This window comes from Marmota marmota, unplaced genomic scaffold (assembly GCF_001458135.2).
Source record: "Marmota marmota marmota unplaced genomic scaffold, marMar, whole genome shotgun sequence".
Lineage (NCBI taxonomy): Eukaryota > Metazoa > Chordata > Mammalia > Rodentia > Sciuridae > Marmota > Marmota marmota.
This window is the reverse complement of record NW_026000185.1, coordinates 15,281,682-15,308,937: the sequence shown is the minus strand read 5'-3', so window position 1 is coordinate 15,308,937 and position 27,256 is coordinate 15,281,682. Positions and strand designations below refer to the sequence as shown.

The 27,256-nt window shown below is 51.6% G+C and overlaps 1 protein-coding gene across 5 annotated transcripts in view; it reads right to left on the bottom strand.

Moving 5' to 3' along the window:
- Window positions 1-356: 356 nt before the first annotated feature.
- Window positions 357-27,256, bottom strand: part of Polr3e (RNA polymerase III subunit E) — a 27,197-nt gene continuing 297 nt past the window's right edge. For 2 of the 5 annotated variants that reach the window (XM_015491157.2, XM_015491158.2), the window contains exons 2-21: window positions 22,480-22,553; window positions 20,969-21,019; window positions 18,298-18,375; window positions 17,454-17,569; window positions 16,821-16,903; window positions 15,178-15,285; window positions 14,765-14,814; window positions 13,638-13,757; window positions 12,537-12,622; window positions 12,157-12,201; window positions 11,991-12,082; window positions 10,992-11,112; window positions 8,108-8,189; window positions 6,664-6,723; window positions 6,421-6,578; window positions 5,967-6,028; window positions 5,016-5,542; window positions 3,059-3,136; window positions 1,591-1,716; window positions 357-1,117 (exon numbers count right to left, since the gene is read on the bottom strand). In XM_015491157.2, the coding sequence (XP_015346643.1) occupies window positions 1,061-1,117; window positions 1,591-1,716; window positions 3,059-3,136; window positions 5,016-5,542; window positions 5,967-6,028; window positions 6,421-6,578; window positions 6,664-6,723; window positions 8,108-8,189; window positions 10,992-11,112; window positions 11,991-12,082; window positions 12,157-12,201; window positions 12,537-12,622; window positions 13,638-13,757; window positions 14,765-14,814; window positions 15,178-15,285; window positions 16,821-16,903; window positions 17,454-17,569; window positions 18,298-18,375; window positions 20,969-21,019; window positions 22,480-22,515 (2,136 nt within the window). In that variant the 5' untranslated portion in view covers window positions 22,516-22,553 and the 3' untranslated portion in view covers window positions 357-1,060. Of the gene's footprint in view, window positions 1,118-1,590; window positions 1,717-3,058; window positions 3,137-5,015; window positions 5,543-5,966; window positions 6,029-6,420; window positions 6,579-6,663; window positions 6,724-8,107; window positions 8,190-10,991; window positions 11,113-11,990; window positions 12,083-12,156; window positions 12,202-12,536; window positions 12,623-13,637; window positions 13,758-14,764; window positions 14,815-15,177; window positions 15,286-16,820; window positions 16,904-17,453; window positions 17,570-18,297; window positions 18,376-18,715; window positions 18,917-20,968; window positions 21,020-22,479; window positions 22,554-27,256 lie in introns of those variants that run through there. The other 3 variants (XM_015491159.2, XM_048789640.1, XM_048789641.1) reach the window with 3 other exon arrangements.

Below are 27,256 nucleotides of genomic sequence, written 5' to 3'. Positions count from 1 at the left end.
TGTTGTGCAAAATAGATTATGGCAAAAACCTTTAATTATGTAACAAATTTTACATCTTACCCAACTCATTGATTTCTCCCACCATCCTCCAGGTCTATGCTGTCTAGTTACATTTACTACTAGCCACTGGGCATGTAAATTATAGCTAGTCCACACTGAATGTAAAAGGCCAGATTTTGAAGACTTGGGAGAAAAACAATGCAAAACATACTTATTACACCTACTAACATGACTCAGATTTCTGCTGGACAGGGCTGCTCTAAGGGAGTTTGTTCCCTCCCCTCTTTAGTACACTTAATGCTTTGAAAGTTCAGATATTGCCTTCCTATAACCATCTGAAGACAGCAGCACCATGATGCCAGTTTAGTGTTAGCATTTATTTTAAAAATACACAAAATATAAATCTTTTACATTAAAGTGTGATAACCTCACTTATACATCATTTCATACTTACCTGGTTTGGTTTGCATAAAAAAATGCAAACCTTCAGAGTAGATGGATTTGATTCTAATTTTTGCTGTGGTTTGTGTAAACAGTTGAGACTGCTACATAAAGTAGGTTATTGTAAAAGGTACAGTGGCCACAGAAATCCAAGAGTAAAACAATTCAGTTTGGTTTAATGAAATTGGCAGAAGTCTTAGCAGATAGATCACCTAAGACTAAATATTGGCCTCTAGGCATTTTAAGTATTATAAACCTTGAGGTTTTCTTCATCTTGTAAACATAACTTTGACTTTGTTGGCATTAAGTTTAAAAAGGAGAATATAAACCATGATTTTCATCATCCTGCCCATGTCAGTATTACACTCTCTTTATTATGAGAATGAAGTAAAATACATCAGGAATTTCAAACTGTACTGCAAAAAAGGTCCATCCGGCTGGTCTCTGCTGGGAGCGCTCATTTAAGCTGACCATACCCTCTGTCCACTGGACCACGTAGTGCCATAGGCATGAGATGGGCAGTTCCTCTTGCTCTGCATCTTCTGAAGCAAGTCGAGGCTTTACTTCCACCTCTGCCATCCATCCTTGGATTTGCTGGGTCAGTGGTTTCCTACTATTGTCAAGACTGTACTGTCCCTTTAAGGTACCACATGCCACCATAGCTTACACAGCAGTCCTAGGAATAAAAAAAACCTATGTCCAGTATATCAAAACTTTTATACTTGATTTATGGATTGAACACAAACAATAAATTTGCTGCTGCCCAATCTCTCTTTAGGGTCTTGGGCCACCCTTTCCTCAGGGATATTTTAAAATGAAATGAATGTACTTTATAAACACTATAGTAAACAAATCACAACTCATATGGCCTTGAATATTTAAGACAGTAGGTATCAGTAGTATAGGGGGCTAGAGTTGTGGCTCTGTGGTAGAGTGCCTGCCTGGCATGTGTGAGGCCCCGAGTTCAATCCTCAGCACTGCACATAAACAAAAGATCCATTGACATTTAATAGCCCTTGCCTATTCCCAATACACTGCCCACAAGCAGAGAGCCTGACTAGATTTACACATTGTAAGAAGAAAGGCACCTGTGTTCTTCAGTTGGGGGTGAGGCCCCAAAGCCTTGGGGTATGTACAAAATGGACATACCTTTAGCACTTTATCCACCTCCTGTTTGCTTAGATCTTCTCCACACTCCTGAGTCAACCGAGATTGGATCATGTTCCGGCGTACCCGGTAATTTTTGGAAAAAATTTCAAGCAAAACCTGTCGATGCTTTAGTAGCAAAAAATGTGTCATGAAAATAGCACCCAAACAAGATACGCAAGATAATCACACACGGTCATCTGATAACAGTCCCTGTTAAAAACATTGGTCATCCCTCCAGACCCCAGTCAAGTCACAGGAACAAAAGTGGTGGTAAAGGGACTCAGGATGAGCAGCCGGCATCAAAATTAATGAAACAGGATGCTGGAAAATGCATTCCGCACCAATCCCCTCAAAAGCAGAAAGTTGAAAGATTGAGTCTACCACGTTCAGAATTTCCTAAGAACTGTTAATTGTCAAAATTCAATTTCAGGGACAAATTATTTGTTCAGTAGTGGGGTAGCGGCCTAGCTATTCTACTAAAATCCTAGCTGCTGACAAACACTTGAGGGCAAAAGAATGTGTGCACTCCCCTGCCCCCTTAATGTGTGAGGTGGAAGCCAAGATTCCAGCAAGACATGGGGAAGAGCCAGTCACCTGGGGAAGCTTCCAGGGAATTACACTCAAAGGTGCGGCCACTAGAATACATGTGTTTAAGATGTGCAGTCACAGCACGTTACTAATCTTGGTCCTACTATGAACAGTAAGTTTTAATTCCATCCATGCCTCTCTAACACAGCAGAGCTCTGTCCTCCTCCACAGGTGACACACATATATACTATATGCTTATAGTATATTAGCATGGGGGTGACTGTTAGTGTCATCAGGCAGGACAGGAGTCCATGAGCTTTTAATCTTCTGGTTTTTAAATGTGCACTTACCCCTAGGTACATGTATGAAGACACGAACAGTGTGACTCTACTTTGTGTACAACCAGAAAAATGAAAAACAGCTTCTCATGTGGCATTCTGTCATGTATAAAAGTGTGCACTCACTACTATGACTCATCACAGTAGAAGCAGGAAAAGCCAGAAGGCAACAGTTCTGGCTGAAAGCACAGTCTCACTCAGTGAGGCTGCTGCAAGCTCCACACCTCACAGGCTGGGAGGAGACACAGGGCTCCACCTGGCATCTACCCTCACCCTTCTTGTCAGAGACAGAACTTGGTGGGCCTTTGCTCACTACCTAAATCTTTAAAATTTAGAAGAAAACTTCTGGACCTCAGCATCCATGATTCTGTACAGAGGCCACTAAGGAGCGTGCTCCATCCGTGATTTGCAAGCCTGGCTGGGTATCACAGTCCCTAGGAAGCTCTGTAGAATAGCTAGGCCACTACCCCACTACTGAACAGAATTGAATCTCTGAAGTGTGTCCTGGGAATCTATGTATTTTTCCCAAAGGTGATTCTGAGGCAGTCAGCCCCCAGGCCAGCATTTGGGATCCACTGGCATGGTAGCAAAGGTCACCTTACCTGATCACTCATGTCTCCAGACTCCCAGAGGGCAAACACCTTCTGCTCATCCGGGGAAGCAGCAGTCTGTGGGGGAAACTGGCCCAGGCCCAAGCATGAGTTGGTCATTCATTTTCCATGGGGACTGTGAGCCCTGTCCACCTCTTTTCTCCCCTACTGGGTGTACCAACCCAGTTCTAGGGAGGTGTGCTCCAATTCCAGCTCCTGCCTCGAACTGGCTACAGGGCCTGAAGGAGCTTCAGTGAGAGGAGGGTGTAGGGCACCAGTGGGGTGCCTGGGACAGGGAAGCCAGATTCTTCTAATCTCCCCCCAGCTTGCCATTAGCTCAACTCTGCTTAAAGCTCTAGTGTCAACCCTCAGATGTGCCCCGGTGCCTTTTCCCATAACTTATTAGGGGCTCCCCAAATTTGCCTTTCAACTACTTCCCACAAGGCATGTATGATTGTGGCTTAGAGGCCTTGCCTGACTGCCAAGCCAGCCATGCCACTTGATAGCACGATCCACAGGAGAACTAGAAAAAGAGTAGCCCAGGCCTATGGTACCTGGTTGTGTGGGACAGAGAGAAAGCAGTACCAAGCAGTACCAAGGCATTCCTATGTCCCTTCTCCATGAGAAAAGGCTCAGGGATTTACTCAGTGGCCACACAGCTAATAAACAGTAGAACCAAGAGGTGAGTCTTTGAGTCTACTTTTCTCCCTAGGCCTCAGTGCCCTCGTGTAGAAAAGAAAAGGCTGGATGGATCTGAGGCCTCTTCCATCCTGGACAGGCCTATGACAAGGTCCTCATGTCAGGATCTCAGTGGGAGGGAGAGCTCCACATAGGTCTCCATTTGCCAGCCCTGCCGAGAGGAAGGAGCACATGGCCAGAGCAGACACATCCTCATCTCTGTCCACACCTGTGGCCCAGGGCCACCTCACTATCCTCAGGCAGACACCCTGCCCCACCCCTCGCCTGGCGCACAGAGGAAGGCCTACAGAGGCGCAGACCCCTTGCTGGGTGGGAAGAGGCCCCAAACCCCAGTGCCTTCTAAAGAAGACCTCACCAAGGAAATGCCCCCTCCAGCAGGGCTGTGTCCCCTGAGACAGTCCTGCCAGCCTGGGATCCACAGGGCCTCTTCTTGTCCTCTTTCTATTCCTCATGTAGACAGGCATGTCCCTGGGCTTCATCTATCAGACAAGGCTGCAGGTACTTCTCACCCTGGCCCTGGACACATCAACACTCCCTTTTTGTAGAGAGCTACAGTCCTACCTCACCCTATTTGCTGTTGGAGCTGGGAAGTAACTAAGAGACCCATTCCTCGGGTCACAGCAAAGGACAGCAGGCTCCAGCACTGTGCTGCTGTTTCCCCACTGGATGGCCCTTACCACCTACGGAAAGGCCCAGGGTGCGGGTGATTTGCTTCCTTACCCATGATCCTGGTAAGAAATGCCTAAAGCCCAAGAGCTGTGCTGGTCAGTGAGCCTCTCCTGGGCAGGGAGGCCACCTGATTCAACTCTGTGGTAGCCGTAAGGACAGACCCACAATACTAAGGTTAGAAGTCAGCTCTCCCACTTCCTGGAGTCAGACAGAGGAAGAAGAATCTGAATTTGCTGGGGCCCTGCTGTAGGCCAGACAGCGGTTAGGGCCTTCAGCAATCTTACGCAGTCCTTACCAAAGGCCTACAGTACAAAAACTAACTGCACTGCCCTTTAAATGAGGGCACAGCCTCAAGTCAATTTGCCTGAGTCACACACTGCCACCACCTAGGAGCCAACACTCACACCAAGGATGCCCCCCACCCCACACAGACTCTAAGCAGCTGAGTTCCCCAGGGCAGGCAGAGGGCAGGCAGGGTGTAGTCCCCTCCGCCGTGAGCAGACTTCTCCCCACAGCTCTGTGCTGCCTGCCCAGGGCCCTCCCATGGGGCTGTGGTGGCCTTGTTTTGTTCTCCTGCCCTGGTAGCATAGTCTCTACTTACAGGCACCAGTATCTGCTTGCAGCCAGCGGCCAGCACCGTGTCCTGCAGCATGCGGTCTGAGATGCCACTGAAGAGTGTGTGGCCCGGGGGCAGGCTGGCCAGGTGCAGGTTGAAGAGGCGCTTGAGTTCACTCAGCGTGAGCACAAACTGTCTCTGAAAAGTGGCCTCCACAAAGGCCCTCAGTTCCTGGGCCACAGGGGTACCAGCACAGCCTGGGAGCGGGTGCCCATTAAAGCTGTCCCCGCCTGCTGCCCGCCCAGCAGGCAGTCCGTTGGCCAGCCTGCTGTTGAGGCCGCCACTGGGTGAAGTGTCCATGGGTTCCTCCTCGTCTTCTGCTTCCTGCTCGTCCTCCTCCTCTCCTTCCTCGCTCAGGGGCTCCTCCTTAATCTGCACACCAGGCAGAACCGTGGATGCCCGCATCTGCTCCTTCCGCCGCTGCAGCTCCCGCTCCAGGAAGGCGTGGTTCTGCTGCGCCTTGGTTTTGGCTACTTGGACCCGCTGGTCCCCAGAGACCAGCCCTGCAGGTCCTACGGGGAGAGGCAGCTTGGTCAGGAAAGCACAGGGCCTGGTAGGGGACAGCAGCAGGCGGCCACTTGCTGTCTTCCCCCTACCTTGCTATAGGAAACTCAGCTGTCCCGTAGAGAGAAGGAATAGAGTGGGGAAATCAAATTCCCACATTCAGAGACACACAAGAACAGGTCACTTGTGAGTTCCTGCCAGCAGCTCCTCCCATCCCACCCACTGATGACCCAAAGGGGTTAAGTAGGCCTCCAGGACCCAGACACAGCACAGCCCAGACTACACAGGCCACAGCCCAAGGCTGAGGGGAAGGGAGAGGGCACAGGAAGGGTGACAACCCTTCCCTGAGACCCAACAACCCTTCTCCAGGCCTGACCTCTGATGCTCTTGGTAGCCCTTCTGGGACCACAGTCCGTGCCCAGCCCCACACACCTGATTGTCCATCTGGCTTCTTTGGCATGGTTTCCTTTACAAGATTATAGACTTTTTCTAATCTGAAAGAAAGAATAAACCCTTTTAACTCTAAACCGCATCCCATTCCATCTGCCTCACAATAGAAACAAGTCTTCAACATTCTGGTGACAGCATGTGCAGGGCCCTGTCCCCTGAAGACCCCCCAGCCACCCACAAGGAGCCCCAGGGCCAGGATGGGGAATGACACCTGGCCCTCTCCTCCCTATGCCGGTCAGAGTGACTTCCTCTCCTCTCCAACCCTTCAGCACATATCAACCCACAAGCAGGGGCTGTGGCTGCACCAGTCCTGTGCTGGAGGATTCTGGGTTAGCCAGCAGCATCTAGCTGCTCAGAGGAGGTGGTGGCCTTCACCGCTCAGACCCAGCCAGGCTGTGCTCCTGGAGCACAGGGCCTCCTGCGGCCCGTTGCTTACTTAGCCTGGATGCCTGTCCACAGCATGTGCTGCCGCTGAACCACATCCGGGTGCTTCTTGATGAACTCCCCATCGCAAGGCAGAATGAACTCCCAGCCTTTGTTGATCCTCACTACAGCCATGTGTTCCAGAAAGTCCTTCACATCCTCGGCACAGAGCTGAGGGGGAGCAGGAGGGTGAGGCAGGGCAAACCCCGAGTCCACAACAGGCTCTGGGGCTCAGGTTACCAGGAATGCCACTTACTTTGGTCACTGCTGCCACCTCTTTCCTTACCACCCAACGGCTCTGTGTGAACTTCCACATCTGTGGGAGAGAAAGCAGCATGTCCCAGGGCTTCTCCTCAGAGGCAAGCTGCTCCTAAGACTGTCCCCTAACCTCTGGTGGCGGTCCTGAAGGCCTGGCCGGGGGTACAGTGTGGCTCAGAGCCTGGTGTCATCCAGGCTGTTTGGCTCCTGGGCCCAACTCTTCTAGCCATGTGCCTTGGGCAGTCATGTCACCTCTGAGCCTGTTCTGTTTTATGAAGGAACCCCAGGGTCCCATCCTCCAGGGCAGGACCACCCCTCCCCACCAAAACCAAAATGCTCCCTGGGGCAGGGGCTTTGCCCATCTGGCTCACTGTTGCGTCCTAGGACCTCCAAAGTCTTATGAGGACTTGGGGAGGTAACCAGGCTCTGGTGAGCAGCTATGGCCCAGACACTCATAGCACCCTGTAACCACTTCTGTCTCAGCACCTCTCATGCTCCCTGAATCTCATGATGGGGTGCCTAGGAGAGATGAGGGTGGAGATCCAAGACACAGGGAAAGAACAAGTGTCACCTACGATAACTCAGAGCCAACCCGGATCCTCTCCCAAATCCTCCACCTGGCAGCATCTGCATGCCTGTGGGAGTAGACAGGGCAGGTATGGGCAAAGGGCACCTGGGCATGGGTGAGCGAGCCCAGTGTGAGCCACAATGACTCCCACAGGTAAAAACATGCTACTCAAAGAGCTGGGGACTTGACACCAACTGCTGAAAGAGGTGGGGACCTCCACTCAGGAAAAAAGTGCAGACACTAAAGGTTCCCTGTGTGACAGGATCTACGTGTGAACATGTGCAAGATCACCACGGGCAGCTCCGAGGGGACAGAGTTTACCAAACTCATGCCAAGGTCTAGGAGGGCAGTGCAGGGTTCAAGGTCTTAAGAAGGATTTAAGCTCTGGATATGGATGGGGCAGGCTGACAAGGTAGCTCTAGAGTCACAAACTCAGGACACACACCATCAAAGCAAAGGCACCAGGACTGTGGAGAAGCTGGGACAATCCCATCCAGAGTCAGCACCAAGAGGGCTGAGGGCCCAGGGTGCCGACTGTCCATTACTCATGACAGCTCAGAAATCTAGTTTGCACCAAGAGTTTGGTCTGTTCATGTCAACAATGGAGGCAAGAGTTTTTAAAACACCACTCAGAAGCTGCTCCTGGGCCAGAATGGAGCCACCTGCAACCCCTCACCTGAGGGACTCAGATTCCTACAAGCACAAGACTCTTAGGATTCCCAGAGGGAGGAGGAAAAAAACAGAGTCTGGAGTGCCACAGGGATGGCCTCCTCACACACCTGCCTGTGGGGCTACCCACTGCTGGGGGCAAGGTCCTCTGCCCCTGTCCTCTACCCATACCCCCCCAGGGAGGCCAAGAGCCCCAGGTACTTACAACAAAGTCTCGGCCTCTACAGAGCACCTCGGCTGGCACGCCACTGTGAGGGCTTGATGAGTCCTTGGGATACAGGATGTCACTGCCAAAGCAAGGAGGGGTGGTTCGTCAGTTCCCACACTTTTCTAGACCTCACCGCTGGGCCCAGCAGAGCTCCTCAGAGGCCTGGCTCTACGAGCCTGTGTGTGGGAAGCAGCAACCTAGCCCAGGCCACCCTGAGAGGTCGTCTTCCCACCTGCCCTCAACTCACCACTCATGACTGGCCCAGCCCAAGCAGGGAGTCAGAGACAGGCAAGCCTGGGGCCTAGAGGAGCCCAATACTCTCTGCAGGACCCCAGTTCCATATGTGAAGTGTGTGAGGCACCAGGAAAAAGTGGTGGTAAAGCAGCTAAGAGGCCTCTACCCGCTGCCCAAATGCATGTTTGTGAACAAGGTCAGAGGAGTGTAAGCCTCAGGAGAAAACAGGACCAGGACAAGCACTCCAGGCCCAGAGAACTCAGGGTAAAGATCCAGGGCACCTGGGCTCCAGCATCCTGACAGCATGACCCTGATCCTGTCTCCAGGCACAGCCTGTAGCCCAGCACAAACCACCCTGGCCTGTGGGGCCTCTGCTGGAGGCCTCCCAACTATTGCTCAGCCCTGGGGACCTGGCCTAAGGTGCTGACGGCGGACACCCACAAGGTCTCTACTAAGCATGTATTGGACCAAAGAGTTGGGCACACTCCTCAGGTCTCTGCCTCCAGTGCGCTCAGATTTCTTGACAGTATCTGCTCGGGGGGCACAGCACATGTATGGAGCACCCAGGTAAAGCTGATTACTTAAGGAAGGTGAGTTTTTACCGCCTTACAGGGACAACAGGGGCATAAAGACAGGGTTTAGAAGGACTGTGGCCCACAGGCCTGTAGGCAGCTGCCTGGGGACGTCAAGTGAGGCTCACAGAGGCACTCTGGGCAGGCAGAACATCAGAAACCCAAGAGTCCCTGTCTTTAAGCCCCAGTGACATGCTTAACTCCAAGGGACAGCACCTCCAGGAGCATGGGCAGTGTGCTAGACAGAGCCCAGGCTGAGTTGTGAAGCTTGAGTTCTGACCCAGTTCTGTGGCTGCTTTGCAAGTCCTTTTGCCTCCCTCTCTGGGTCAGGGTCCTCAGGTAATGATCCTTCCTGGCTTTCCTTCACCCATGGCATAAATGCAAACACTTGGTCCTCTTTTATAGGTGACGTGTCATCACAAAGTTCTTCTATAAAGAAAAATTTGGGTAACTCAGGAAATAACCAGGCATCTGTTTACCAGCAAAAAGACACCACCAAGTGGCTGTTACATGAATATACTTTGCAATTTGCTTAGCCAACCAACCAAAGTACTTTTTGCAATTAAGTACTTTTTGGAAAAACCTGGAACTATTTATATTTTTTCAGATTATTCACCTTAACACTACACTACTTAAAAAGTGAGTCTCATGCCAGGCACGATGACACATACATGTAATCCCAGCTCCCAGGAGGCTGAGGCAGGAGGACCACAAATTCCAGGCCAGCCTAGTCAACTTAGTGAGACCTTGCTCAAAATAAAGATAAAAGAACTGGGGATGTTATCTCAGGGGTAGAGCACCCCTGGGTTCAACTCCCAGCATGTGGTGGGGGGGGCACACATACATCTTGTATTACACCGTTTTAAGTTACTATCATTCAAGTGTGCACATGACGCAGCCTCCTGCATTTACCAGGGTCTGCTGTGTGCCAGGCATCATATCAGGCCCTAGGGATATAATAAGGCCTTACTCTTGTGAAACTAATAGTCTGGTGGAGGAGGCAGCTAGTCTGGTGAAGGAATCATAGGAGAAGGGAAACTATCACAGGCTACTGAGCCACAAATTCAAGACCTATGAATCCAACAGGTTATATAAAAGAAATCCACACTTTGATGCAGCTTAATGAAACTGCAGTGTCTCAAAATGAAGAGAAATCCTTAAAAGTCGCCAGCAGGAAACAAGGAAACAAGAATTACACTGACAGAGAATCTGTCAATAAAAACTGAAGTCAGAGTGCCATGTAACTGTTTCAAGAAATAAGAGGAAAATAATGACCAAACTGGAATCCTACGCAGCATTAAAAATATCCTTCAAGAAAATAAGTGAAACAGACATTTCCAGATAAGATGGAAACCACTTATTTGCAGACCTGCGTTAAAGGAAATGCTTGGGCATTCTTCAGGCAGAGGAACTCACACCAGAGAGCAACACAGATGTATACAGCAAGGATGAACAATTCAACAAACACGTGAATAGCTCTAAAGTCGGGCACAGTGATGCACACCTGTGATCTCAGCAACTTGGGAGGCTGAGACAAAATAATTAATTGCAAGTTTGAGGCCAGTCTCAGCAACTTAGTAAGACACTGTCTCAAAATAAAAGGTAAAAAGGGCTGGAGAAGGAGCTCCAGTGATACAGCACCCCTGCGTTCAATCTCCAGTACCAGAAAAACAAAACATAAACTGGATAAGGTGGAGTCTTCTGGGGTTTAAAATATACAGAGAATTAAAATACATAAATACTGCAGCATGAGTCAGGAAAATGAATATAAAATATTCTAAATTCTTAGAAAAGGGTGAAAAGCAACAACTAATGCACAACTGTAACAAGTCACGAGAGCAAGCTGCAAACTGTAAGGCAGCCAATAAAAATGTTAGGAGAATAACTTCCACATTAACAGGAATAAATGGAAATGTAAAAAAGAATCCAGTAGAAATTAGGAATGTATATAAAATGTAATGCAGGTAGGATAAACAAAAAGCACCCCTGTACCTTTAAACCCCAAATATGCGCAGTTACATTCAGTTTAAAGGGATAGAATGCTCCCTCCCAGCGAGAGACTGCAGGTGCCTTACCTCTTCACCACCCAGTTTCCTTGGACTAACATCGCCACCTTCTGGATGCCACGCAGAACAGCCACAGAATCCACAGAGGGGCCAAGGAGGCTCATCAAGTTGGCAAAAGGCATGACCTTCACTGAGGTGAATGCAGGCATCTCATTAGACAAGGGGAGAGGGGCCTGGCCCTACCCCTCTCCCCCAAGTATCTGCATAGCATCAAGCTCACATAACACCCCCTGAACATGAGAAATAACAATGGTATCGACAACAGCAATGGCTGGCATTCACTGGATGCTTGCCATGTGCTGGGGACCATGCATCTCTGCACCCTTGCAAGGACTCTCTGAGTAAGTGCCCACTGAGGAAGACCTGGGAGCACCTGTCACTACTCAGCCCAGAAAGGATTCAAGACTCAACCAAGATCACTAGACTGGAAGTGGCAGAGCCAGGACTTGAACTCAGGTAGGATCTGTGCCTTAATCCCTGTGTTCTGCTGACCCCCGAGTGAGCATGTGGCAAGGCCGGGGAAGGTCAGAGTCCTCTGCAGAAGACTGGGAGTCTGGCAGGGAGCTCCGGCCTCCACTCAGGCCGAGAAGGGCCTGGGTGAGTACAGGTGGCCAGTGCCTGCTGTGCAGCCTGGTGAGGGCGCCAAGGAAGAACAGGCGGAAGCCAGGCACTATGCAAATGCCCTGAGTCCATGTTCCCACGTAAGCCTCTGTGCTAAGCCCTTTAGAGGCTCACCAGCCTCAGAACCCCCACTAGTCTCTATAGATGATCTGTGGCTCAGAAGGTCAGTGACCTGCCCAGGCTGCCTAGCAGGGGAGCGGAGAGGACGGCCTGGAGCCCATGTGAGGGAGCTGCTGCTGCACCACTGTGGATGCTACTTATCTAGCCAGGGACGGGGCTGCAAAGCTGGAAAGGCTCTGGGAGGTGGGGCCTTTGGCCTGCCCCTGGGTATTCAGTCTGTCCAACAGCAGGCCTGCGGGCCCCTGGGAGACAGAGGGTGGTACCCACCATTCTTCATCAAGATCTTGATTTGGTCGGCCAGGGGCAGTGTGCGCAGCTGGGCCATGGACAGGACATTGCTGGGGGCCACAGGCTTGTCTCTGTTGAAAAGGGAGGTGGGGGGTTAAAGGAGGCAGGTGGGGGAGGGGAGGGAGGGCAACTCGCCCCTACTCACTTCTCCTCCTCCTGGCTGGGTGGCATCAGCATCATGAGGTATTCGCTGTGGGAAGAGGGTAGGTATCAGAGGCTCTGTGGGCTTTGTCCCTGCCACAACCCTGCCTCTGAGCACAGGCTGCAGCTAGACTGAAGCCCCCCTGGCTGCAGCCCCAGGAAGAGGGCAGAGCAGAGGCCTAACCCCCCAGCACCTCGGCTCACAGGCCACTAGCTCCACAGAGAGTGGAGATCACCTCTTCTCAGGCCACCTCTCCGGCCATCTCCAGGGACAATGGGCCCCTCTCCCACCCTTCCCCTATAGAGGAGGGCTGCAACCCCCAGGGAGGACCTGCACTGGAGGGACCCTCCCGGGCTCCTGTGCCAGCTTCCAGCCAGTCCCACCTGGGTGACTTGACGAGCTCCGTGTTCTCCACCCCGCTGGAGCCCTGGCACAGCAGGTACTGGCGCTCGTGCTCTGAGCGGCTGTCCTATTGAGGGAGGACAGGGCAGGGCTCAGCCGGTGCTCAGGCCTGGACTCCCCAGGCCTCACCCCTGTATCACCTCCCATACCAGCCCCTGCAGTCCTGCTTCAAGACTGCATCACAGGACCATATGCAGCCTCCTGAGCACAGCACCCAAGGCCTCTGTGTTGTGGCCTCAATCACCTTCCCTCCTGGCTTTATGGCCTGCCAGCTCCAGCACCTGGCCTCAGTGCTGGTCTATAAAGTAGGAACACCACCAACAATGACTGAGATGGTAGCTAACATTCACTGAGCTCCTGTTATATGCTAGGCTCTGTTCCAATGGCTATACACATGTAACTCATCTCCTCCGCAAAATAACTCCACAACTTTTTTACCAGTACTATTTTACAGGTAAGCAGGAGGCTCAGAGAGTCTATGTAACTTGCTCAGGTCACACAGGAAATCAGCAGAGTCTGATTTATCAGGAAGTCTGACCCTGAGGCTCTGTTAATCCAAATCTTTTCCAAGAAGGTTCCAAAGAAATGTTGCTCCTCCACACAAATACACTGGGGAGCCCTAACCCTGCATCTTTGGAGCTTTAAATTATTCAATTGTTTCCCTCACTCAACACACAGCTTCAAGGACGTGATGAAACCCAGTACAATACAAATCCCTCTGGGCAGGTACTATGAACCAGTGGGCATGCGGCAGATGGCAGCCTCCAGAGCTACACCAAGTGAAGCACCTGGCCCGCCATCAGGATCTGTGGTGCATGAAAAACACATGACCAAACTCCAGCCCTAATGTGAGCCCAGCAAGACTCCAAGCTCCAGGAGACCCCAGGGGACCAAAACCCCCCAACCAGACACAGCAGGCTGGCTGGCGTCTCCACCTCCTGCTCCTCTGGGGCATGAATGTTACCAAGGAGACATGACAAAACTTGAAATAAGTGAAAACTGAGACAACAGGTGCTGATGGAGGCCACTCCAACACTTTTGGGTCCAGGGCCCTCCTCCCAGGACCCCAGACCAGGACTCACCCTCAGGCCATGGTAGTGCAGGTGGACCCAGGGCTCCTCTGCATGCTTCTTCTGCAGGAACTCGTAGGACTGGACTCGGCGCTGGCGGGCCTGCTCGGACTCCGGCCGGGAGAATCGCACCTGGAGGTGGGATGGGGAAAGGTCACACCCTCAGACCTGCAACCTTCCCTGGGCCCTGTCCCAACCCTTGATAGTAAGCCAGAAAATGCCAAAGCAACAAGATTTCCACTCCAACCTCCCCATTCATTTCCTGTCACCAGCCCCTGTGAAATTCAGTTCCAACCAGGTCCCTCTGTGATCCACCAACCCCAGCTGGGGAGCAGCTTTCTCGGCTTCTGTGGCCTGCTGGGGGTGGTGGCTGGATTATAACCCTGGGGTATGAAGCATGCCTCATCAGACCAGGGCCACAAATCCCAGGAAGGGCAGGGAGTTTTCTGAGTTACTGAGGACAGAGGAGCGCCCAGTGACCTGAGCACCACCCCCTGGCGGCTCAGTGCCCCAGTCCTCAGCAGCTCCAGCCAGAGCCATGTGCAGGCTGCACCACCATCTGTGTAGCACTTTCCTTATAATACTCGCCTTAACCCACACACACTGAACTGGGGGGCTCTTTTAGAAGATTCTTTTGGGTTTTTTTCCCAGGTGCTGGGCACCCGGGGCTCACCCTCGCCTCCCTCCCAGGGCCTTGTGCATGCAAGGAAAGCACTCTACCAACTGAACTATATCCCCATCCCCTTGGGGGCACTTTATAAGCCACCAGTGGAAGGCAAATATTCTAATAATCTTTAAAAGTCAGGAATAAGTTCTGGGAGGGCAACAGTTCACCTAGGCACCACTGGAAGAACAGAATCACAAAGACAATGAATGAACTCAGTGTGGGGTCACTGGACCTGGGCTCAGGTAATTCCTGCCAAGCTCCAGGACCCCATCTCTTTCATGAACAGGGCTGTCATCCTTTGACAGTGTAAGAGGTCATGTTACTCCCTCCAGGCAGCCCCAGCGAGGAGGCTCAAGAGGTGGGGTGCTCTGCACCTGGTACACCCCAGAGACAGGCAAGTCCGTGGCTCAGACACTCAACCCTGCTGTCTTGCCTGCCAGGCTGCTCCCTTCTGCCTGGGGCCAGAACTCACCGTGATCTGCTTAACATCTTCTTCTGCCTCATCCTGTGAAGAGTCCCCAGCTGCAAGAGAAGCAATCCCTGCCTTGCAGCCTCTACTAGAGCTGCTCCTTGCCCCAACTCGACCCTAGACCCCAGCCACAGGGGTCCCAACCAGGGGGCCCCAGCCAGGTGCCTGGGAACTCTCCTGCAGATGCTGATCTATTGACATTTCACCTGGAGGCACGTCTGCCCCCAGGGGACACTTAGCAAGATGTGGAGACATTTTTGGTTGTCCTGATTTGTGGGGGTGCTGCCATTAGCACCTAGTGGGCATAGGCCTGGGTACTGCTCAGCATACTATAATCTGACCCCCTGAATACATTTTTCCATATCTAAATCATAGAGTCATGGGCAAACAGCAGGGCTGGGCACCCCGGGGCTCACCCTCATTGGCTGCCTCCCTCTCGCGGTGCTTGGCGTCTGCCTTATCCAGGTAGGAAAAACTGGGCCGCAGCTGTAGGATGCCATGTAAAGGGGTCAGGTGGAGCTCACCTGGCAGAGGAAGAAAGGTTTAAACCTGCCTTTAGGGAATGAAGCTGCCACACCCAGCTTGGCTCAAGGGAGTCACTAAGTCCCCTGAAGGCAAAGGCCCACTACCAAACTGCCTCCCATTCCTGCTCCAGCCTGCAATCCTGGAGTCTTGTGATGGCCAAGCCAGGGGCCACTCCCAACTCCACCTGATTCTAGTGGACAGCAAGTGACACCCAGGCCAGGACATGAGACTGAACACCTCTGTTCACGGCCACTTCTTTCAGGCCCACTCCCAGCCCTTCCTACACCTCAATCCCCGCCCCCGCCCATCCCCACTCCTCTCCCACACAGCTCGCTCAGCCACCCCAAGCACCTCATCCTTTTCCCCTCCAAGTCTTTGCCAAACCACCTGGCCACCCATCCCCACCACCTGTATTTCTTCTCCACCTCAACATCCCACCTCTTCCTGTCAAAATCCCACCCATCTGTGAGGAGTCTGTTTAGTGCCAGTGTGGCTGGAGAGGTGGCCCTGCCCGGGCCAATGGCAGGGCCTGTGTGATCTCTGACCAAGGCTACAACATTTCCTTCCAGTTAAGGATTGTGGCCCTAAACAACTATGGCCCCGAGACACGGTTCTAAATAGAAGCCTAGAGTTCCCTGACACTACTTCTGTCTGACTCTACTCATTTTGTTTCTTCAGTTTTCAAATTAGTTTCATTGGCTTTGTAGACTAATAAAGCATATTTTTTTTTTTTGCTTTACTGAGCTATGACTCACATGCCATACAATTCACCCATTTAAAGTTTATAATTCAAAGTACATTAATATATTCATGGAGTTCTATAACTAGAACCACAATCAATTTTAGAACATTTTTATCACCCCAAAAAGAACTAGTCAATCCCCACTTCACTCTCCCCTCAGCTGCTGGAAACCAAGAATTCACTCTCTATCACTGTGGATTTGCTTGCTCTAGACACTTCGTATAAATGGGATTATACAGTGTGGTCCCCTGAACGTGGCTTCTTCCACTGAGCTTTAGTTCTCATGCCATGTAAAGGGGTCAGGTGGAGGCCACAAACTCCATGTGGCAGCACTCCTTTCCTTCATATGGCCAAAGAGCAGTCCACTCTAGGTGTATTCTGTTTATCCACGCATCAGCTGATGGAGCTTTGGGTTGTTTCTATTTTGGGCTATCATGAAGAAAGCGCCAGTGAACATCTGTGTACACATCTTTCTTTGTGTAGACATGCTTTTGTCTCAAGTGGATACTGCCTCAGAGTGGAATTGTGCTTAAAGACAAATTCCACCACCTGTCCCCAGAGTTATGCTCTGCTGCCCATGTACATGTATCCCAGAAGGAAAATGCCTTTGGACCCCTAGTCCTATCAGTCTCCAGAGCTGGTGCTTTCCAGTGTCCTGACCACTGTAGTTTGTTTTTTCCATGTTGCCAGGTCCCTGCAGGGCCTAATGTTCAGGGAGGCAGGAGCTGGACATGAGACTGTGTAAGGTCCCCCTGCCCCAGCCCTTCCCTCCCTCCCTCCCTCCCCAGGTACCTTGCCTGTAGAGCGCAGCTGCATAGCGGGATGTGTTACTGGTGGTCTGGGAGGAGCAGAAGGTCTGCTTGTCCATCAGTTTCCTGGGACACAGGGAACCGGTGTCAAGGGGAAGGAAGCTCCAGAGAGCCAGGACCTGGTGGGCACCAGACTCCAGATACTTTCTGAAATGCACCAGCTAGGAATCCAGGCCAAAGGCAGCTTTTGACCACCTCAGGAGGGGAGCCAGGGTATAAGAAAACAGGCAGCCTTGTTTGCAGATCAAGAGATGAGTGGTGGGCAGGCCCTCCCTGGGCCAGCTTCCCATGCAGCCCAGGAAGAACTTGGAGAGATGAGCTAGCTCAGGAGGGGAGGGTCTAAGACAGGCCCAGCCCCACAAAAGCAGGGATACTGGTGGGGAGCCCAGGGAGGGAACCAATGGGATTATTTTTTAGTTGTAGTTGAATACAATATCTTTATTTTATTTATTTAGGTTTATGTGGTGCTGAGGTTCGAACCCAGGGCCTCACACATGCAAGGCAAGCGCTTTACCACTGAGCCACAACCCGAACCCTGGGATTATTTTTGAAGCCTTTTAAAGGCTCCTATTTGATCTCAGTGGGGCTTGAAGGGCTTAGGGACCTGGGGACTCACGAGGAGTACGTGCTGGTCTCGTCGGCACAGGCACCATCCACATTCAGAGCAATCTGCTCCCCTTTGCTGCGGCAATAGTTGGGATTCAGGGTGTCGATGGCCATCTCAAGCTCTACCTGGAGGTACCAAGCACCCCCACAGCTGTGAGGACCCCAAGGCACAACTTCCCAAGGGACACCTCAACTCAGTCCCTGCCCAGAATTGAGACTGTCCCTCCCCCAGGGCACCTGGGTTTCCATCCACACCAGGAGCCACAAACCCAAATACCAACTGAAATGTCAAAGTGGCTTTTCATGAGCAGCAAGGTAGTTCATGCGGTTCCGTCTGTCCCCGCACACACACCCCCTCCACTTCCAAACACCAGAATCAGGTGCCAACATTTTAAAACTTGAAAAGATTTCTCATAAACATCCGTCTCCAGGATGACGAGGTCCTGGACAGCATCTGTGTGTGACCAGGGGGGCTAGAGCTGCAGCTGGCTGAGGGCATGCTTCTCCTTGTCCCTACCGCCTCATGCCTTCTGGGCACTAGATCTCCTCAGATGGGGCCTGCTTCACACGTACTGTCCCCCACTGCCCCCCACCCGCTGCAGCCCGCCTGGGACCCTGCGTTTACACAGGCTCTCCTTCTCCAGCTCACCTGGAGCCTCACTCCTCCTGAACCGTCCACTCCCCTCTGGAAACCCTCCCTCCCTCAGCTTTCCAGGTCCTGCAGCTGCCGTTCTCCCAAGCCTCCAAGTGCTCCCTCTCTGGGCCTCCAGTCCCCAAAGGCCCTGTCTCCTTGGTTTTGTCAGCTCCCCTCAGACACCCCCACCTGTCCCACTTCCCCCACAGGACAGTCCCACCTTTTGCTGCTTGGGCTTGATCTTGGCTGAGAGATGTGGAATGTCATCATAGGTCATCGAGGCTGGACGCACAGGGTACTGGGGAGGGGAAGGGAGCCATCAGTCCACCCTGCCCAGCCCAACCAGAGCTGGGCTTCAGGAGCTCTGGTCAGATATGCAGTCAGCCCCAAGCTCACCCCAAGCAGAGACCAGAGTACCAGGGCCCCATGCACCCTCCCATGAGGCTCCGCGACCTCTGCCTGCAGGCCCATTCCACTGGCTCCTCCCAGCCTCCTTCCCAAGGACAAGTTTATGATGCCTGAAACTTTTGAGGGGTGTGCCTAGGCTTGTGGAACTCAAGCAGGTGCCCTGCAGACTCCAGCAACCCACAGAGCACAGGAGGGGAGAGTAAGGGACCAAGGTCTAACTACCAGCTTACAGGCCATCCAGGCGAGAAGGACAAGCAAGATGAAACCACAAGGAAGCAAAGAGGCAAAGAAGGCTGGCCAAGGGCTCCTCAGGCCAGGACTGGGCTCAAGATCCACGCTCCCATCCTCTCTCCTTTTGCATATGAACTTCCCACACACACTGTTGGGGGTGGGGGGTGCGATACACGACCACGGACGGACCCCACGCACTCCTGTGTGGAGTTACCTTCATGTAACTGGCTCACACTGGAAGTGTGCACCGATTACATGGGGACACCTTTCCCCATCCATCCTCGCAGACGTACTTTCCTTCTCACTTCCCTGCAGTGGCCACCGGTGGACGAGCCAGAGATTGGACCCATCCTCACAAACCCTAGCCTTCAGTGCCTAACACCAGGACAGCCTCCTTGGTGAGCCTGGTGGAGACGCAGCAGCATGTAGCATGAACTCCACCCTCTGGGGACCAGTTCAGGCCAGCTGCATTCTAACCAAGGAAATGGCCATTTCCTAAAAACTCACTTAACAGCCATACGGTGACTCCTCCTGCTTCTGGGCTAGAGCAGGCGGCTTGGCAGAATAGCCTGGAGCACAGCTGGCCTTGACAAAGCCCTCAAGAAGGGCCATCCTGGGGACAGCCCTGCCCACCACAGCCTGCTCAAGAGCAATATGGGGGTGAAAGCACTAAAATGACCAACACACTTCTTTCTCTCTCTCTCTTTCTCTCTCTCTCTCTCTCTCTCTCTCTTTCTCTCTTTCTTTCTTGGTACTGGAGGTTGAACTTAAGGGCACTTAACCACTGAGCCAGACCTCCAACCCTTTTTTGTATTTTATTTAGAGGCAAGTTCTCACTGAGTCGCTTGGGGCCTCCCTAACTTGCTAAGGCTGGCTTTGAACTCCTGATCCCTCCGGAGCCACTGGGATTACAGGCATGCACCACTACACCCACTGACCAATGCAGTACTAACACATGACCCCATCATTCTGCCCAAGGGAAATGAAAACATCCACACCAAAATGTGTACCCAGATGTTCACAGGAGCATAATTCAGGATAGCCAAAAGTGAACAAGCCAAATGGCCATCAACTGATGAATGCATAAACAGACCAGTTCATCCAGACGATGGAGTATCACTGAGCCACAAGAATGAAGTATTGACACTCACCACAACATGGGAGAACCCTAGGTGAAAGAGACAGGCCCAAAAGGCCCCACATGCAAGATTCCATCTATATGGTATGTCCAGAACAGGGAAATCTATAGGGAAAGAAAGCTAATGGTTGCCTAGAACAGCAGGTAGGAATGGGAGTGGGGGCTTCCGAGAACTGCTGATGGTGAGGGGCTTCTTATGGAGAGACCAAAATGTATGAGAATAGATTGTGGCGCTGACTGCTGCACCGTGCCCTTACATGGGGGAAGTGCATGTACCTCAACACAGTTATAAAAATATACCCACCACAACAGGGTTATTGAAAGATGACATTAGTTAACTTAACAAAAAGTGCTTTAAATGGTGCTGGTATACAGTAAATGCTTAATAGGTGTTAGTCCCTGGAAGCTCATAGCCTGGCAGGGAGGCCTGGGGGCAGGGCTAACACCTGGGGGCATCACAGCTGGCAGGACTGAATCCGGGATGCCCTGAAGCTGCTCCTGAAGCCCCTGGGAGCCCTCGAAGAGCAGCAGCAGTCACCGTAGTGCCAGCTCCAAGCCAGGCAGCATCCTGAGCACTTTATTTATTTATTTTTAATATTTAGTTTTTAGTTGGACACAATATCTTTTTTTTATTTTTTTATGTGGTGCTGAGGTTCGAACCCAGGGCCTTGCACATGCTAGGAAAGCGCTCTGCCGCTGAATCACAACCCCAGCCCCCCTGAGTATTTTAATATGGATTCATCCGATCCTCACGGACCCTATAAGGCGGTGTCATTCCTATCACCACTTTGTAGGTGAGGAAACGGAGGCACAGAAAGATTAATGAACTTGCCCAAGGGCCGGAAGCTAAGCCCTGACTGAAATGGGTCACGATCCAGAGGGTCTGACTCTGAGCCCCAGCTTTGATCCCTGTTCAGCTGTGCCTTCCACGTGCTGTCGTTTCCCCATCTTTGAAAGAGACCAACCATAACCCACCCAAAGTAATGAAAGGAACCAACTTTCCTCACCCTACATGCTGAGGAGTCTCAGCCAGGTGAGGTGCTCAGGCCTCGCCCACTCACAGCCACTCCACCAGCACCTGCTCTCCCCCTTTACCTTCAAGTTCCGTAATTACCTGAAACAGATAGAGCTTCTCTGCCAGACTTTTGGCCAAGTACACGTCGATCTGGAAACAAGGGGGAAGACTTAACAGGACACAGAACAGGTGCTGCCCACCCCAGGCATGTGCGTGCTCCATGAACTTCAGTCAGGGGATGGCTCAGCGAGGCAGTTTGGGGGAGGAGGAAAAAGTTAAGGTCATGATAAAAACACAGGAAACCAAACTGGTTATATCCAGGACTCACTCCTAACAGCCCCCAGAGGAGGGGGACAAAAGCTCACCTGGTCCCTACACTCAAGTTCACTCTAACCACAGTTCCTGGGGCTGCCTGGATCAGGATGCTTCCTAGAGCAAAGCTTTCTAAGAGATGGGCAGGGGAAGGGCTTAGACATGCCCCATTTCCTCTCTGTGCCTCCCCACTGCCTCTCCTGGATTGGCCTGTCACCCCGTTTTAAGGTAGTGTGCAAGGCTCTCCCTGACCCATCTGGCGTCTCTTTCTTCCTAACAGTAACCACCACTACACCATATGGCAGCAGTTTCCCACTCTGCTTCCCAGCTCTCACATGAACTGTGTTCTCCCCGACCCCTGGACCTTTGCACACACTCTTCTTTCCATCTAACACACTTCAGGCCTGCCTCCTGAGCCTCAACCATTCATTCACCGTGGAGGATCCAACAGAGTCACCACCTGTGCAGAAGCATACCAGGGCCTCTTGGTGCCAAGTGAGCTGCCTCTGTCCTCAAAGATATCACCAATCACCCTGCTCTAACTCTGGTTCCTGCAGTGTAGCTGCAGCTTAAATGCACACAAATAGTTCAAAAACTTAGCAGCAGCCCCCAAACAAGGAAGAACTACTCTCTTCATATCCAGGAGCCTTCTCCTGTCCCTGCCCTTCAGACTGGAAGCCAGGTTCCAGACATACACCGGGAGGTCAGGGGCAGATGCAGGTACTTTTTGCCTTCTGCTTTCAAAGGTCCACGGCCTGGGTGAAGCAATTCCAAAGGGTAAGTGCTCATAAACAAGTTTCTCTTCCTGTGCCAGTTCTGGAGCCTGCCTCCCAGGCTGCATCCTGAGACTCCTTCCTCGTCTGACTTGTCCACAGCCTCTAAGCTTCCAGGGACTGCGACTATTATGTCACAGCCCCTGGCACACAGTGGATCTAATGAACAATTGCTGAGTGACTGAATCTGGTAAGCCCAGGAAGGCAGGGCTGCCCTGTCCATTCATTCACTCAACAAATAGTCACTGGGTATCTATTAAGTGCCAGGTACTACTGTACTTGGCTTTGCAGACGAAGTGGTAAACAGGCAAAAAGCAAACGAACTTAAGTCCAGGGGTGGTCAGGCAAGGCCTCTGGTAAGGTGGTGCCAGATCAGGGTTACCAGAGTGGCTATGCTGATGTCTGGCTGCAGCAAGGATCAGGGGTCCCTAGACACCAACAGGTCCTAGATTGGCCTGAGGACATATGGAAGGAACTCTGCCCTACTAGCTGCAGCCCCAGCAGAGGATAAACAGCAGTAGTTACCTCTTGAACAACTGGGTCATCCTCTTCATTGGCCATACTAGGGGAGAGCCAGCTGTGCAGTCCTTGGACTCGATCTGCAAAGGAGCGCAAGAGACCAGGCCAGTCAGCCAGTCATTCAACCAACATTTCTGGAGCACCTCTTCCTTCCTCCACAGGCCCTGCACCCAGAGGGAGGAATCCACAACAAACACTGACCCTCCAACTGCGTTTACAAAAAAAGAAAAATAGAATCAAGCAATGAGTACGAGCAAACAGACCCCAATCAACACACGCTGGCTGCGCCTGAGAAAAGATCTGGTCGTGTGGGCTTCCTGACTACTTGCAACAAACCCAGCCAGCCCGGAAGATGGAGGCTGGCTGGCCCACTCCCTGCACATGCTGTTCACTCACACTCAGTGCAACAACCCTGGGAGGCGGCCAATCAAGAGACTGAACTCAGAGACATTTTGCATGTGTTTGCCTCAAGTCACAGTTAGATGATGGACTTCAAATCCAAGCCTTTGGCCTTCAGGTGACAGTTATGGGAAGGGGATTTCTGTGGAAGGCAAGGCCTCCCTGATGGGGCAGGAGCGTATGGGCTGGGCTTGAGGGACAGAAGGATCCCGACAAGCCATGACAGGAAAGGGCAAGAGGAGGAATTCCAGATGAGGGAAGCGCTAGGCCCAAGACCTGGAGAAAGGGAAGCTGCAGGCCAAAGCGGAGGGGAGGAGCGCGGGCCAGGCCACCCTTCCTGCCCACATGGCGGCGAGGAAGAAGCCGTTCCCAGACCTCAGCAGCTCTACTTGAACTATTTTATGTTTAAAGGGCCAAAACACCTTCACCCAGGACTCAATGTCACCTACGTCCCTTCCTTCTCCAGGCTCCATCTGATCATCTTACTTATTACAACTCCACATCCAAACCCGAGACTGCTCAGGCGGACAGTGGCCTCATCTTTGCCATTTCTCTTCTCCTCCCCCACAGTGCACCCTGGAGTTCTATCTTCACAGGATGGCCAGAATCGGCCACTCCTCTGCCACTTCTCCAGTCTAAGCTGCTCCAGACAGGCCCCTGGCTGGGCTCCCATTTCCACCCTGTCCCAGTACAAGCTGCTTGACCCCAGGGCCAATCACACTTTAGTAAGCCATCTCAGGTCATGTCACTCCGAACAAAAGCAGTCAAGGGTGCCCCACCTCCCTCAGAGCCAGTCTGTTTTATTCCCTGGGCCTCACCAGGCCTCAGCCCCTTTACCTCTTAAGGCCTTACCTCCCACCAGCCTCCGGCCTCCTCTTCTCTCAACCCACCTCTGGCTTCGGTGACTGCTCTACCAGCTAACCCCTTCCCAGCTCCCTCCTTCACCTTGGTTTTTCTCCATTATCACCTCACCTTTAAGACCTCCTGCCTGCCCCACCCCCACAATTCCCCACTCTGCTCCACCTTTCTCCATAGCACTATCACCATGGGACAGCTCACACTCTGTATCTGTCCCACTACCACAGGCAAGCGGAGACTTAGTCTATTTTGTCCCTTGCTATATCCCCAGTGCCTGGCACACAGCAGGCATGCAATTCCTATTTGTTATCTGAAAAAATGGACCACATGGAAGCCATGTCACAGGGAGCTACAAAAGGGCTTTGAGCAAAGAAGTATCTGAAGCAAGAAAGTCAGACTGAAGGGAACCAGGTCATCATCAGTTAGAAGATGGAGGGCTGGGGGGAAACAAGAGCATAAAACTGACAGCTTGAGGCACCTGCTACAGCACAGGCATGGAGGGGAGCCCCCACCCCACCCCCGCCCCAGTGGCACTGGCACAGACATACCTGTGTTCTACACCCACCTTCTCTGTGGCTCATTGTGGACAACTCAGATTGGGGACTTCCATGTGGGCAAGGCAACAGATCACATGCACTAAGGGTGCAGCTTGGGAGGTTTCCAAAGTGGCAATCATTCTTTCACAGCTATTATTTTGCCCTAGGGGCTTCCTCCAGTCCTGAGATCCACCCAGAAGGATGAGGTGCCCTCTCAGCTGGAGAGCTGGCACTCCTCGATCTGGATGATTGGTTCCTGCAAAGGCTGTCACCTCCCTTCAGCCTCCCAGACAACATGATCCAACTCAGTGGCATTCAAAGTTTTCAGCCCAAGACCCACAGTAAGAAATCTGATTCATACCAATGACCCAGAACACAATTACATAACTGAAGCAAGTTTCACATAATATAATTGTCCCTACTATGTGATGCAATAATGTTTTCTACTCTTGTTTATTCAAAATAAAAATGCTATGCGCTGGGGCTGTAGCTCAGTGGTAGAGTGCCTGTCTAGCACATGTGAGGCATTGGGTGAAGCCCCAGCTTGCTCATTTTATTAGCTACAACCACCACTACAATCACAAAAAAAAAAAAAAAAAGTAAAGGTACTGTGTTGATCTACAATGAAAAAAAAATCTTGATTAAAAAATAATTAAAAAATAAAATGCAAGCAACAATCTACCTAAGGTCATTTTACATCTCACTAATAAATCTTGACCTATAATTAAACTGACTTTGGAGGGGGGTACTCTACCACTGAGCTTTTTAAAATTTTATTTAAATTTTTTAAATTTTAAATTTGTATTTGTTTTCACTTTTTTTTGTTTTGTTTTTTTTTAGTTATATACGGACACAATACCTTTATGTATTTTTATGTGATGCTGAGGATTGAACCCAGTGCCTCACACATGCTAGGCAGGTGCTCTACCACTGAGCTACAACTCTAGCCCCTTGTTTTTATTTTTAAACAGGGTCTCACAAAGTTGCCCAAGCCTGCCTCAAACTTAAGATCCTCCTGCCTCAGCCTCCCTAGTACCTGGGATAATAACTGTGTGTCACCTCACCTGGCTCTGACCTGCAATTTCAAAAGATAGACCTAACAAGTTTCCCTATGGCCTTCCTCTCTTACCTCTAGTTTTCCCAGCAACTGCTAATCCTGGAAATAAGTAAATCACATCATTCCCCTGCTCAAAACCCTTCAACTTTCACATAAAATAAAATTCAAAATCCTTTCCTTGGCCCCGTAAAGCCCTACATTATCTTGTTTCTGTCTCCCTCTAACCACCTGCACCTGGCCTAGGGGCTACTTGCTGGGTCTCCAACAGGTGAAGCCCCAGCTTGCTCATTTTATTAGTTACAACCACCACTACAATCAGCCTCCTCCTCCTCCTCCAGAGCTGGAGATGCTCTAACCAGCCTATCTTTAAAATGCCTCCCCCAATCCCTTTCCAGGTAAGACAACCCTATGATTTATTTTCTGAGTGGCTCTTTAACCTGGAACTTTTTGCTTAGATGTTGACTGTCTTCTCAGGATATAAATTCCATAAAGGTCTCTCAATACTTCAGTTTCCTCAACCATAAAATGGAGATAATAATTATACTGACTTCATCAAGTTGTTATGGGGATGGTGGCTTTTTTTTTTTTTAAAGATAAATAAAATAAAGACATGTTGTTTATCTATTTTTCCATGTGGTGGTAAGGCTCGAACCTAGTGTCTTATCCATGCTAGGCAAGTGCTCTGCCACTGAGCTACAGCCCCAGCCCGGAATGAGTACTTTTTTCTTTATTTTTTTAATTCACTACTGTTCTCCTGATACCTAAAACAGTGCCTAGCACCAAGTAGACACATAATTTAGTACCCCCCCCCAAAAAAAAAATTACATTTAACCTTCTCATCAGCCTTGTAAATCAAAATGTTATCATCCCCAATTCAGAAGAGAGAGAACGAGGGTCAGAGAGTAAGTAATCTGTCCAAGGTCACAGTGCCAGAAAGCAGTGTGATCAAGGCAGAAACTCGGGTCTGATGGCAAAGATCCTCATTCATAACTACTGTGCTGCTCACATCTATGATAAAAGGCAGTATGGTATAGTGGGTAAGAGGTTGGACTCCGGAGTGGAACTGTGGAGGTTCAAATCCCACCTCTGCGCCCCACCGTCGGTGGCCTACCGTGAATTGCCTCACCCTAGGTATCCTTTCCTATTTTCACCCCTAAAGCCAAAACAAGGAAAGTACCAATCGCCACTGGACTCTGCGGCCACGATTAAATAGTGTAAATGTAACCTATGGGAAGGTTTGTTATTACGTGGCAACACGTTTTCTTCCAATATAAGGAGGTAGGAGCCTTAGCCACAAATGAAACCCTGCAAGCAGGAGCGACACCCTTCTTACCCCATTTAGCCTTCACCGCAAACTACGAGGCAGGAATTACTATTATCCCCATTTCACAGATGAGGAAACCGGGGAGACTGCTTAGATCCCTTCTTTGCGCCCTCAAGCCCATCGATTCTATTGCGAACATACCAAAGCGACCTGAGTTACTGACAGCCCACCGACTGAACTGTCAGCCCGAGTCCGCAGCCCCGCGCTGCTCTCGGGAAACACCAAACGGGAGCCGGAGCCTGCACAAATGAATGAGGCACTCCGGGCCCGGCCCGGCCCGGCGGGGGCTGGTGGGGTTCGGATGCGAGGGGCCGGGGCACCCTCCCCCTGCCCATCAGAGCGGCGCCGGCCCGGGACACAGCGTCCACGGTTTCGCCCAGCTCGCGGGTGGTCAGGCCCCTTCCTCACGACCACCACGCCGCCACCGCCGCCACGGGCAGCCACGCCGGGACGCGGCTGCCCTCGGACAGGTGCTCATCCCGCAGGAGGCCCGGGCGGGGCAGAGCGGCCGGACCCTGAGTCACGGCCGCCAGCCTGGGCCGCCGCCTCCCAGGCCCCGAGGCCGGGCGAGAGGTCGGGGTCCGCGGGCGGCCGGGGTCCACCCGGCGT